At 50.6% G+C, this 13,927-nt stretch overlaps 1 protein-coding gene across 2 annotated transcripts in view; it reads right to left on the bottom strand.

The window, feature by feature from the left end:
* Col20a1 (collagen type XX alpha 1 chain) overlaps positions 1-13,927 on the bottom strand; it is a 34,598-nt gene that overhangs the window by 956 nt on the left and 19,715 nt on the right. The window contains exons 21-36 of one of the 2 annotated variants that reach the window (XM_015995017.3): positions 13,405-13,543; positions 10,841-10,983; positions 10,445-10,554; positions 9,959-10,117; positions 9,809-9,886; positions 9,063-9,149; positions 7,649-7,702; positions 3,503-3,598; positions 3,375-3,428; positions 3,221-3,274; positions 2,767-2,820; positions 1,779-1,850; positions 1,127-1,162; positions 980-1,046; positions 736-906; positions 209-286 (exon numbers count right to left, since the gene is read on the bottom strand). In XM_015995017.3, coding sequence (XP_015850503.2) covers positions 213-286; positions 736-906; positions 980-1,046; positions 1,127-1,162; positions 1,779-1,850; positions 2,767-2,820; positions 3,221-3,274; positions 3,375-3,428; positions 3,503-3,598; positions 7,649-7,702; positions 9,063-9,149; positions 9,809-9,886; positions 9,959-10,117; positions 10,445-10,554; positions 10,841-10,983; positions 13,405-13,543 — 1,448 coding nt within the window. In that variant the 3' untranslated portion in view covers positions 209-212. The other variant, XM_076571375.1, reaches the window with a different exon arrangement.

The raw sequence follows: 13,927 nt of genomic DNA, 5'->3' as shown, positions 1-13,927 counted from the left end.
CTGTGGCTCCTCCATACTTGCTGGCCCAGTGGGGGTCTGCAGGACAACCAGCTTCACAAGTGCCAGCTCTATCCCACTCTCATATTCAGTGCCCCTTAGATGGAGGCAGCACCATCTCCCACCCTCACACTGTGCAGCCCAAGCAGGTATCTCCACTCCAGCTGCCCCTCCTTCTTGCTCCACGGCTGGCATGGTGAGAGAAATTCACCTGTTCACTCCAGGGGTTCTGGGGTCTGCCCCTCCTGCAGTCCAGGGCTGCCCATGTGGCTGATAGCTGCAGGCTCACCTGAGAGGAAGTGGGGACATTGCAGGACCAGGAAATGTAGCAGCTTCAGCTTCCTGTTCTGTGCCCTGTCTGTCCAGGGAGAGGCTGGGTCCTCTCAGGAGAAGCATGAGGCTCAGCCCTTGGCCAATGGCTGAGCACTCATGACAGTAGCACATCATGTCTTCGAGACCCAAACAAGTACCTTAGTGTGGGTTCAGTGGCCATAGTAGAGACTTTACTGCTAAATGAGGTAGGGTCACCTGTGGATACCCCAGGCTGTTTCTGGTTCATTAAGACATCTTTGGGGTAAATGGACTGATAAGGAGGAAACACACACACACACACACACACACACACACACACACACACACACACACACACACACACAAAAGTATATACACCCATGTGTGTGCAAAGAACTAACCACTGTCTGCTTCTAGAATCCTTCCTAAGAGCAGGAAGCCTTGTACCTTGGTCCTCAGGATGGTGGACATGTCCCCCGTCTCCAGGAAGTAGAGCCTTATTATGTGATCCAGGAGTCTCTATAGATCCAGGTTTGCCTGGCTGTGCTGTCTCCACCATGAAGGGCATTGGGGGCCGGGCATTCTCATTGAGGAAGGAATTCAGCTTCAGCACATGTGCTGAAGAAGAAGACATCAGCTGGGCCCAGCCTTGCCGGTAAGGGTGAGGCGGGGCGGGGTGGGCTTCACTCACTCTGTATGGCCGACTCGCAGGCCTGGCTCACCAGCTGGAAGATGGTGGCAAGGGACTGTGGCTCTCCCTGGAAGGAGGACATGGCTTTGGGACCCATGGCAGGTGCCACTAGGGAGTCCCAGTCTCCAGATTACGGCCATCACCCACCTTCTCTCCTCGTTCACCTTTGGACCCTGGTAGACCCTGTAGCAGGGGTACAGGGAAAAAGCCGTCAGCACAGAGACAAGGAGCTGCTGGCATGCAACATGAGGCAGGCTTGGCTGCACACAGGCCACTGTGGTGCCAAAGCCCAACCCAACTACCAGGGTCCAGGAATGTTTGCCCTCAGCTCCAGCCCACAGCAAGCAAGTGAAGCTGGACATCCACAGCAGGAACAGTCCCAAGTGGAGCTGGGAGGGACCTGCAGAGAACCATCCCAGCTGTACATTTTGTGCTGGGGAGTATGGGCAGAGGTCCCAAACAGCTGAAACGCTGCCTTGAGAACAGACCCTCCTTGACCCAGAGGCAGGCCTGAGCCAAGAACTACTCATTGTCCTGCTTCTTCTTCTATGTTATGCCCACACCATGGAGCCCACTTAAGGGGCCCTGAGCTGCTGAAACCCTACTCCTCTTGCTTGAAGGCTAAGGTGGCCACCTAGGGAGCTGGATCCCCAAAAGTCAACTGCTGCCTCCTTCCAATTGTCCTCATGAAGCCATGAGAAGCTCTGACCAGGCGGATCCTCAACTGGGGAACCCCTGAACCTGTGCTCGCACCGTCCCTGTCACTTGGCTGCCTTGCTGGGAGGTAGGGGGCACTTACCGTTGGCCCCACAGCCCCTGGGGGTCCTCGCTCCCCATTGGTGCCCCTGCCCCCTGCCAAACCATGGAACCCCTGCAAAAAATGCAGATATCAGAGTTTGAGCCCCAAGGAGTCTATTCCCTTCCCCAGACTTGGCTTGATATCCAGGGTCCCATTGTACCACAAGATTAACCCTAGCTGCTCTCAGGCCTTGCTCTCCTCCCCAGCATGCTCCAGGTCCTGTTCCCAAACCAGTGTCTATAACAGACCATTAGTCTTCATCCAGCACCCAGGGCAGACCCTACCTATGCTCAGTACTCCGTATAGGCACTCCACTCCTCACTCAGTATCCAGGGTAGACTACCCACCCCTCACCCAGTTGTCCATCCAGTTTATTCTGCACTGAAATGCTCCCTGATAGGCTCTGGGTGCTCTGGCAGAAACATAGTGGACTTCCCCCAACCCCAGAGAGTAGTCCTTGCAGCATATCCTGGTAAGTTTCAGCTTCTGGCCTGAGGTACCCTCCCAAAGGTTCATTGGGTACAGCTCAGAGTAAAGAACCCTGGGATTGAAGAAGGAAAGTCTTCTCAAGGTGAGGAAGCTCCAGCTTTTCTGCAGGGTCACAGGGCTGCCTTTGATGTCCCAGCTGCTGGGAAGTCTGACAGTGTGAACAGCATCACGTCCCCATAGTAGTCTAGCCACCTACCCCTACCAGGCCCAGTCAGTCCTGGCACCCCTGCCCTGTAGAGTTAGGGTATAGGTATGATTGGGCCTGTACAGGGCTTATTTCCATAGGAACCTGATCCAGGCGCAAGGGCCTTTTCTGGGGTAGAGTTGGGGTGCTCCCAGGTACAGACATTCAGATGCCAGCAGAGCCCTGTGGAAGGCTGCAGCAGGAACAAGTCCCTCCTCCAAAGTGGTCTGGACAGTGGCAGGTGATGTTCAGTGCCTTTCTCCCAAACTAGCTTTTCAGCTCCAGGGAGCCTTGGGGATTCTGGGCAAAGCCTACCCTGGGGCCAGGTGGTCCAGGCAGGCCAGCAGGTCCTTCCAGTCCCCTCATTCCCTAATGGGCAGAGGAGGAGAAAACTGAGATGGGGGCTTATGTCAGTCCTTGCCTTTTACAGTGCCCACCCACAGCCCCTGATAAACTCTTCTCATTGGCATTCTCTCCTACCAACTTGTTGCCCTTTGGGTCCAGGCCAGTACTGTACCAAGAAAGTGACACACCCTAAGAGGGTGGGATGTACAATTGCCCAGCTTTGATTAGAGGAGCTGCCTCCCTTCACCCCACCCCAGGGTGGCACCATTTTATCCTTAGTGTGGGCGGAGATGGCTTTCTTCCATGAAGCCTCAGGTGGAAGAGGAAGCCTCCCCACTTCCTCGCTCCCCAGAGCCTCTGTCTCCAAGACTCTACCTGGGCCCACTCTGTCCCACTCATCACCTCCTAGGCCTGGAGCCAGTACCTTTGGTCCTTGTAGGCCATTTTTCCCGGGGAAGCCTTGCTGGCCAGAGAGGCCCTGGGAAGGAAGAGGAATGGTCCACCAGGCGGAGGCCAGCATCACATGCAGAGGAGGGTCCTACCCATATCCTTTCTCTGCCACCACCCTGACCCATTACCTGCAAGCCTGGGAGTCCATGGTCTCCTTTCTCTCCTTTGGCTCCGGGGGGACCCTGGAGGGGAAGATGGGCTGAGAGGCAGGGGAGAGAGACAAAGCAGAAGAAGATGGGTACAGAGCAGCACCTACCATAGGTCCCTGGACTGTGCGGCCCTGGGTCCCTGGTGACCCTTGCTGACCTCCAGGGCCTTCAGGTCCTGTCTGCCCAGGTGGCCCTGGCTCTCCCTGGAGACACAAAAAGCATTGTAAGGACTGAGAAGGCCTGTCCCCTATCCCTTCCTGTTCTCTACCTGCCCTCAGCACTGTCCATCATGCTGTCGTTTTCCTACCAGGCCACAAGCACCTTCACTGGAGAACAAAGGCTCCCTTATGCCTACCCTGAGTGGGTCCTGAGGGGACCCTATCTGTAGGGCACCATCAGTCCATGGTCATTTATCCAGAGCCACAAACAAGCCAAAATGGCATCGGGATTGAAGCTAGTTCTTCCCATCCCAGTTTTCCTATTCTGCTCCGGTTCCAAAGGGGCCAGAGGAGACGTGCACAGAAACCACCAAGGGAGAGAAGGAACTCAGTGGACTGATAATGGGGACAAAGGTATCATCCCCTTAAGCTATGATCCCCAAACACCAAACTCAGTTCTCACTAGATAGCTAAGCTCTAAGGGACAGGTGACACCAGAGATGTTTAAACTGAGATTAGGGGGAACACTTCCAAACTGTTTTTTAAGTTAAGCATATCAGTGTTCCAAACAAGATACAGCAAACTGTTCAGTCTTATTAATGCACAACTATAAATAAAACACCACCATGCAGAGCACTGCCACCTACTGAACAGTGGTGAGGACTGTCACCATGATGGCTTCTTAATGACGCAAGAGTACTTAGCATGTGGGGAAACAGCAAAATTAATAGGAAGAGCTTCAAGAAGAAAATTGCTTGATCATGTCTATAACCACTGAAATAAATGATACATTTTATTTAATGTCTTTTTGATTTGTTTTTTAAAATTTCAAATAAATTAAGATTAAAGGAATGTTGTTATCCCATGAAAATGAATATCTCTTTCAGTGTCTGAATCAGCACTGCATTTAATGAATTACTATTAAGCCAAGACATCTGTATCACCACATGACACCATTTGACAGAGTTCTGAACTATTCACCAACACCACCAAGCAAGAAGAAAAAAAAAAACAACAAAGTTATAAACATTGGGCAGAAGAAGGAAAAGTAACTATACAGGTGATCTCATGTGAGCCTAAAAAACAGGGATATAAGTAAAATACACCACAAGACAAGTAGGAAACCCTCAGGAAAGAGCCTGTACATACACCACAAGAGAAGCTGTAATGAGAACAGAGACAACCACTTTCACTAGCAGCAAAAAGAAGCATATTTAGGCATGAACCTGAGCCTGTCAACAACAGGATGCCATGCTCCTGGATGATAAAACACAAACTCTACAAGTACCACTTCTTCCTAAGTACAGCTACAACCTGAACTTGGTCCCAGTGAAAACACCAACTAAGGACAAATGAGAGCTACAGTCCACAGTGAATAAGCAAAGAGAACCAGCAATGTTCTGAAGAGGATCAGACCAGGCTGGTAAGATGGAACTCGTGTAAAGGTGGATGGAGAGAACAGATTCCACAAAGTTGTCCTCTGACCTGCACCTGCAAGCATCCACACAACCTGCCACTCAAGGGTTGAGTCTGCCCTTGTTGAAGTTGTAGGTGTGGAAGCCAACTGTCATTCATGACATGTGGATTTGTCCAGTGGACAGGAAAGATTTGGTCAGGCTAGGCTTTGGCCTGGTAGACAAACCAGTGAGGAAGGTAAAGTGTGCTTCGGAGATAGGTCTAGGTGAAGATGGTACTGGCCAGCAGGGATAAATCCTCAGGGGATAGGGGATAGAGGCTAACTTTTTGAGACTGGACATAGCTCCTCCCAACTTACACCAAGCAAGCTGCGGATGAACCAACACGTGCAGCTCTAAAATGCCAGCATCCAGAGAAACCAGAGGATGTCCACTTTCTACTCGCAGACCAAGGGGCCTTTTAAATTTAATTGTATTTAATAGGCAGTTATTAGTGTTGTGGACACGTGTAGAGGTCAGAGGACAACTTGTGAGTGTCAGTTCTGTCCTTCCAGCATGTGGGTCCTGAGAATCAAATGCATGTAGGCTAGGTAGCAAGCACCTTCACATGCAGAACTATCGTGCCCACCTTGAGAGGCCTTTTAAAATAGCCTACAAAATTCAAACCCCAGAAGAGACAGAGCAATGATATACACTAGACAAAAATTTACCTAAAAAATCTGTACAGATAGCCGGGCAGTGGTGGCGCACGCCTTTAATCCTAGCACTTGGGTGGCAGAGGCAGGCAGATCTCTGTGAGTTCGAGGCCAGCCTGGTCTACAGAGCGAGTTCCAGGACAGACTCCAAAGCTACACAGAGAAACCCTGTCTTGAAATACCAAAAAGAAAAAAAAATCTGTACATAAACCAGTCACAAACAAGGTCAAAGGGCATACAACAAGATGGCAAGGAAGTCACAAGTCACTTTAGCAGCACAGCTGACTCCAAAAAGTTAGGACTCCCACTGAAAAGCAAGTAACAAACAGGACAGTGGAGAGTTGGAGGACACACTCCTAATAAAATCCTGGCAGCTTCTGAAAGGCACCTAAGCTAGCATAGCAAGTTCCAGGCTAGTGTGGGCTACATAGTGAGAGCCTCTCACAAACAAACAAAACCTTCCAGTTATGTCCATTTTTACCCAGCAGACTGCCTAACATTAGCTAGTTATCTGGGAGAGGTCTGGAGAGCAGATGGCTCACCATGGGAGAGCAGGTGCATGTCGTTCAGCTTCCAAGGACAGCTGACCTCTAAGGACACAGGCATCCATCCCTGAGGACTCTCGAGCTCCTGCAGAATGCGCCCACACAGCACCGCGGTGCAGGGCCGAACACTCATTTCCCTGATCGAAGGCTGACTATCTACGCATGTCCACAGTACAAAGACCTCAGCCGGCTCTGTCCGAGTTCACACAATCCTTCCCAAGAGGCACTGTATCAGGGTCAGGGCAGGACAGGATATGGGGTGAATTCTTACAGACACCCCAGAAGGCTGAAAGAAGTGAAGGTGTCAGCGCAGAGAAGCATATTCCAACAGCTGCCACTGCTTGAATGCCTTACACTCTGTGCATGTGGCATTGTGGCCTACCAGTCTAGAATCAAGCAAGAATGGCACCTTGTAGGCCACTGCGGGGGGAGGTGGCAGTAATGCTATGAAGTACACTGCCTTCCACTTCACATTCCTCAGACCAAGACCCTTATCCCAACACACAGAGACCTCCTAGAGCCAGACCCTACCCTGTGTAATGAGACCGCTTCTCCCGCTCCTAGCCAGAGGAAAATCATGCTTCAGTGGACTATCATTTAGCTGGATTATCTGCCAGACTCCAGTAAAAACTCTGTCATTTCCTCAGCCAGACTGTTTGCTGAGACTAGCAGAATCCCTGATAAGGGTAATGGAGCTCACACAAACAATTTTCCCAGAGTTAGCCTGATTTTTTCTGTGCACCATGCATGCCGTCTGAACTTGCTGCTTTGACAGTAGGCAGCGTTCTGAACCCAGATTCAAATGGAGGGCAAAAGACTGTCTACATTTGTCTCTAAGTAATCCCTAAAAACTCATTTTACTCATAAAGATCAACTTTAATGAGTCATTCTTTGGGCTGTTGGTGCCATCCCAGTTGGTACAGATATAAATTTTACATCTTGCCATACTCTGACACACCCACAAACCTCTGCAGAGTCAGACCCTCTCTCCAACATGCCCATAGACCCTGTAGATGACACAATTCAGAGGCTAACCATGTCTGAAATCACTTTGGAATTCAGTCTCTTATGTGCTGTGGATGGAGGAGTTACCCAGTGTCTATGGAGGGGAATGATGAGACAGTTGAAGAGCTAGGCAATCTGGACTCCCACGCCTCAGTTTCCCCACCTGTTCTATGTAGGTGATCCTGCCTATAAAAATAAGTGAAGAGCAAATATCCACTAAATACTAGGTTCAAGGCCAGATGTCCTACAGGTGATAGAGGAGCCCCGAATAATCCCTGATTTCCTTGTGATATCACACCCCTGCTTTTCTACAGTGGGAAGCCCTTCCACCTGATACAGAATGCCATGAAACTTGATCTCTGTGCTCTGAATTCGTGGGGCCCTCCCGCTGCAGGTCAGATCAGGCTTATTGCTCCTGTACTTCATAAGACCTACCTTGGGCCCCGGGTGTCCCTGCTGTCCCGGAGTGCCATTCCTTCCAGGGAGGCCCTGTAAAGATACAGACAAGACTGAATATTAGCCCCATCATAATCTTTAGTCCCACTCAGCTACCCCCCATACCCAGCCTCCACCAGCCCTGAACTCCTATGTGTGTTGCTGGGAGGAAAAGGATCCTCCAAGATCAAGGGTATCCTTACTGACCTCCTCTTCACTGCTGGGTACCCACTGGATTAAGGCAGATCTGAGGTCACACCCTGGACCTATATATAATGAAGCCTGTGAACCACCAAGTGCAAAGTAAGTGCTCTTAACAGGTGTCCTGCAACCACTGACTTTGGAAGCATTTGCAACCTTGCAAGACTGGCCCAGAAGCCTTGGGCTTGCAGAGAGAGGACCAGAAAAGGTATAGACATCCTTTGAGGATACCATGGCCTGCCCAAGGTAGAGGGCTTATGGTGCTGGCTAACTCCTTTCCAGTACCTAAGGCAGAGCTGCCTGCAAGGCCATGGCTCACAGTTTGCCACATCATAGCTCACCAACCACTACCAGCACAGTCCTGGAGACCAGTGGGACCTGGGCTCATCCCATCAGGAACATTGGAGAAACTTTTGATTTCCTGGCAGAGAAGGACCAGCATCTGCCCACAGATGGAGGACATATATAAGAGAGAAAAGCTCAAGTAGTATGCAGAGGGGCTGGCCAGACTGGGCTTCTGGGCCTGATGGCCATAAAAGAAACCTAAGGAAGCCTATCCTGTGTGTAACGTGGCTGGGGAGGGCTGTGGTGGTATTGTGTTCCCCAAAATATTGTGCACCCTAATAAACTTAGATGGGGTCAGAGACAGAACAGCCACTAGATACAAAGGCTAGAAAATGGTGGCACTCACACCTTTACTCCCAGCATTCCAGAGGCAGACATCCCTCTGGATCTTTGTGAGTTCAAGGCCACATTGGAAACAGAAAGGCATGGTGACACACGCCTTTAATCCCAGAAAGTGAACCTTTAATCCCAGAGAGTGATGGTAGAAAGCAGAAAGGTATATAAGGCGTGAGGACCAGAAACTAGCAGCGTTTGGCTGGTTAAGCATTTGGCTGGTTAAGCTTTCAGGCTTCTAGCAGCAGTTCAGCTGAGATTCATTCTGGATGAGAACTCAGAGGCTTCCAATCTGAGGAAACAGGATCAGCTGAGGAATTGACAAGGTGAGGTGGCTGTGGCCCGTTCTGTCTCTCTGATCTTCCAGCGTTCATCCCAATACCTGGCCCAGGTTTATTTTTTATTAATAAAACCTGTTAAGATTCCTGCTACAGAGGGCAGCTGGTGGGTTTGTTTTCCTGAAAGCTGGTGTTGAGGTCCACCAATAGCAGTAGAAGTCCTTGGTCACCCCCAGGGGAGAAGATGCCAGACTCACCGGAGGGCCTTGGGGCCCTGGCGGCCCAGGGGTCTCAGAGGAGCAGGCACAGGCAGAAGGCAAGGCCGGGCATGTCTCTCCATCCCTCTGGAAAAAAAGAAATCATTTGTTCAATAGACCCTCCTTTGGATCTCATCCAATCTTTAGACTCACCATGGCCAAAGACACCTGACTCTAGGACACTTCTAGAGTCATTGCCAGAGGCAGGTCAGGTCAGAATGAAGGCTGCCAAGTCCTGTGTATGCAGAAGGCTCAGTGTGCCCCCTCCTGGATCCCCCTGGGAGCCTTATATCTCCTTTTCCCTTCTCCTCCCACCCTCTTAGCACAGCCAAGTTCAGGGTGGGTTCTCAAGGGCTAGAGAAGAAAGCTGCTAAGTCCTCAGCAGACCTAGGATGGCCCCACAGCCTCACTGAATGAGCTTCTACCTGAGTCTATAGAGAAGAGGGAATAGCTTCTCCTTAGAGCTGACCAGGGACTTCTAACTGGCATACAGCTGTTATTGACAGAAATGGAATGTCATGCACATGTCACAGTCATGGCAGCTGCTATAACTGCAGATGAGGCTTCTTGGCCTTCCCCCAAATGCCTGTGGGACTTTCCTATTCAGGTCCCTGGCCACCTCATCCAGAAAGTCTGCTTTCACCTCTCTGAGCACGGGTCTATACAGGCCATCTACCCAGACTCTGTAACCCTTAGTGGCACTCTCACAGGGCCAAGGTACTGTGTCCAGGACTGTTTCCACTTACCAATGCAGGGAGTTCACAGCACCTGTCTTTCTCTGCCCAGGTATCACTGCACATGATTTGCAACATCTGAAGCTGAAACTGTGAAGCAGGGGGAAAGTCAGTCCCCATAGGAAGAACCCACCCATCCTACGAGACAAGGGCCAGACTCACTGTGGCTGAGCTGCTCCGTGGCCCCCTGGCCTTAGCCAGCCTCCCTAGTGTGATAAAACCAGCTGTGGGTGGGCTGCCAGCATCCCCAATAGGCCGCTCAGCTACCTTCCGACAGTCCACGTAAAGTCTGACCTTGGAGTGGCCCACAGCCACATGTACCTGCAGAAACCACAGCAAGTTTCTCACCCCAGACCAGGTCAAAACAGATTAAGGGGGCCCAGCATGTAGGGCCTGGGGTCAGATTCCGACTCCACTTTGGGACCTACTGGGTCTCAGCTTCCCCAGGGAAAGCTACTGCAGGAGCCTCCCAAAGAGAAGAATTTGCTCTCTGACCCAAATTAAAAAGGGACCATCAGAACAGAGGAGCACCAGGGTCAAAGGCCCTAGATGGATCAATGCTTGACTCTCAAGGGAGACAACCACATGCAGGGAAGGCCAGACCAGAGGGTTGGGGCCTGCAGGGTTCAGGCAGACAGTTCCCAGGACCTTGTGGAAGCTTCCGAAGAAAACCTTCTTTGCATCCTGCAGGTCAAAGGTGATCTCCTGCAAGGCTGCCCTGGGATCATGGTTGAAGTAAGTCAGAGATTTTCTGCCAGCTGCCAGGGAGGATAGGGAGCAGACGAGAATGGTAAGCTGGAAGAGGGTGGCAGTGACAGAACACAGGTCCTACCCAAGGCCCAAGTAGGGTCTCCACAATGCAAAGCTATGGTGCTATCCAGGATATCTGCTCACACTGATGATGATGGGCTTCCATGCCTAGTTGCCTAGGGACACCCACAGCTTGGCCAGCCTGTTGGCATCTTTATATGCCAGGAGGTAAAGAAAGTAAGCAGGGGTTCCATCCCTCCCAACTGCCAAGGGTGATATGGGGGCCAGAGTCACCATCCAGCAAAACCCCAAGGATGGGCTGGAAGTCCTCAGCCATCATCTGCCACAGTGCAAAGGCTTCTCGGGGTGTTTCAGGGAGTAGGCGCACCAGGAAGACAATGGTATGTTCTGGTGGCAGAGCTGCTGGGTGGATATCGCTGGAGAGACAAGGGATTGGAACAGATTTCAGAGGACTGAACTAAGGTATTCCTGTCTCAGTTTCTTCATAAGGAACATGGGAGTGTAGCAGAGCATCCCCTCTACCCACAACTGTTAGCTTTGAACAAGAAGTGCTGAGGCCCCTGGGCCAACCGACCCTCTCCTCTCTGAAGCCAGGCCAAGGCTATAATGGAGGTCACTGTGCAAGGACTGCTGAGACCCTTATGCTCAGTGGCACTGTAGGTGAGGGGCCCGACCAGGGAGACTCCACCAGGAAGGTCCCTGGAGCAGTCCTGGGACTCAAGAGCTGCTCCCACTGAGTATATATGCTGAGGTATCTATCAGACTAGGCAATGGGGGGATCCATGCCCATGCTGATCCAACCTATCTAAGGGCAGTAAGAACAAAAAAATGGAGTCTCGAGTCACTCAATACAACTATTCTTATCAATCTGCAGCCTCCCTGTTTGACCTTCACCTGCTCTTAAGATAAAATCCTAGAGCTAGAAAAATACCACCTCAGCCATGATCCTGTAGTTCTTTTTTTCTTAGAGACAGGAACTCACTACACAGCCTGGGCTGGCATTAGACTCATGGTGATCCTTTCTCAGCCTCCTGAGTTCTAGGATTCCAGGTGCCAACACACACAAAACAATATAATTCTCCAAACACAATGATCAGCCTCTACATTCCACCACAAGAAAGGATTCCTCTACTCTCAGCAGCTGTCAGGGTGGGGGCCACTTGGACTAAGTGAGCACTCCAAGGAAGTTAGTTATCTGTCCCACCCTCTTTTGGAGCCCCAGAAGAGAGAGCTCCAAGAAAAGTCACTCATTTGAGGAGAGGAACAATTAAGGGGAATCACTACTGAGAATGTGGGAGGCTTTAATTTAGGTTTTGTGGTAAGACTAGAGACAGGGACGGCCGGTAGCAAAGACAAGGGGGGAAGGAAGAGGCTGGTGAAGGAAACAGATAGTCATTAAGATGAGGGACAGCCAAATATGCCAAGCCTACATGAGGGCCAGGGACACTCCATGGCAAGGTCAAGCACAAAGTATGTGTGGCCATGGCCATGCCTGCCTCAAAGGACACTTCTCTCAGAAAAATGTAAAAATAGATCATGCAGATAGAAAAGCTCTTAACATCACTGTCACTGAGGAAATGTAAAAATAGTGAGATACCACCTTGCTGTCAGGAAAATAAAATCTATTGGGTGTTGGTAGAGTGAGAAGAACCTGGAACAGTGTTGAGACTGTAAATTAACATAGCCACTGTGGGAAACAGAATGGAGGGTCCTTGAAAAACTAAATAAGAACTATCAAATGATCTGGCAAGTCCATTCCTGGGTGAAAAGGAAATGAGATCAGACTTCGTGATCACTGGTGAATAGAGCTAAGAAATGCAATCAGCCAACATACCCATTGCATGAGAGATGGAGCCAGGCTCTGAGGACAGAGTGGTATGTGTACGCCTCGGGGTAGGACAGTGGGGTAATGGATGAGAAAGCTATGGAGAAGTAGGGGAGGGAGTTCATGAAGAACTAGAGTGTGGGTATACAGAGTGGTGAGTTTGTGTGGGTCTCAGCTGAGTGAACAAGAAGGGCCTCCCCAAGCTCTCTGCTTGACTAGGAGGCTTCTGCATGCACCTGACCAAAGTTTCTAACTGTTTTCATGGAGGAGCATGAACAAGGACAAAATCTCCAGCTTGCTGCCTGCACCCGGGCCCCAAACTGCTGTGGGAGCCCATGGGGCCATGCTCTGTCCACTCATGGACTCCTTTCCTGCTCATGGGAGCATGTGGTAGTGGTGTGAAGGTCAGAGCTTTTCAGTGCTCCTTGCATGCCTCTGTGAGGCCTTTTTATACTTTTGTTACATGCCCAGGTCTCAGTTCTTTCGGGGTGTGGGAAATGAGCCTACTGCTCAGTCATACTGTATGCATCAAAGTTCAGGTTAGTGACTCATTCATGGGATAAGCAGGAATTAGTGTCTACTAGATGCCAGGGACCTCATTGCCTTCTCATGGCTTCTTGGAAAGCACCTACTTCTCACAAATCTTGGATGGTGGTAGATTTGCCCAATGAAGATACACAGCCACTTAGAGGGAACAGTGTCATGGTTTAAATGCAGAATTTTGTGAATGTGAATGATCCCTGAGCTACATAAGGATGGCTTCAAGTTATGCTGGACATGGAGCCCAATCCCACACACAAAGACTTCATTAATCTGTCAAAAGAAAATTTCTGGAGTATATAGGGCTGAAGCCAACCAGTCTATGGTCTACTGACACAGTGTCAGAGGCTAGTCAGTTTTGGACCAGGGTCATGGCAGAGCCACAAAGTATGTGGCAGGCCCCACATTGAATCTTCCCACCCCATTTTGTACAACCTCTTCTTGTACTCCCAGTTCTCTCAGCCCCTCGCACCTGGCTCGCCGCATGAGTTGAGCATCCTTGAAGACCGTGAAGGTGGGGGCCACACCCAAGGCTGAGGGTTCCATGGCCACACCTCGAATAGAGGCATACTCCTTTGCCACAAGACCAAAGGCCACCATCAGGTCAAATCCTGGTGAAACAGGGAACGATGACTAGGAACAATTGGGGAAGGGGGAGGAACAGGGACAATTCCACTTGGAGAGGGGTGGCAGGTTGTAGAAAAGAGGGCCTGAAAAGATGGCTTGGGATGGGGTCACCAGAACAATGAGAGGCTGGATCAGGGTCTTGGAGGTGGCCATGGGCCCAGCACTGCCTTGCCCTCCAGAGGAGAATCTAGCTCCTTTCTAATCAGGCTGACATCTATCCCAGGCCACTCTGTTCCTCTTCCTCAATTCCAGGTCTGACACTGGGGAAACTGCTCACATTGGAAAGCTATATACAGGACACAGTGGAACCCCTGACACTCAGACCCAGCCACCTGCCTCATACACCTACCAAACAGCACACACACTCT

This window comes from Peromyscus maniculatus, chromosome 4, assembly GCF_049852395.1.
Source record: "Peromyscus maniculatus bairdii isolate BWxNUB_F1_BW_parent chromosome 4, HU_Pman_BW_mat_3.1, whole genome shotgun sequence".
Classification (NCBI taxonomy): domain Eukaryota; kingdom Metazoa; phylum Chordata; class Mammalia; order Rodentia; family Cricetidae; genus Peromyscus; species Peromyscus maniculatus.
This window is presented reverse-complemented; position numbering and strand designations above follow the sequence as displayed.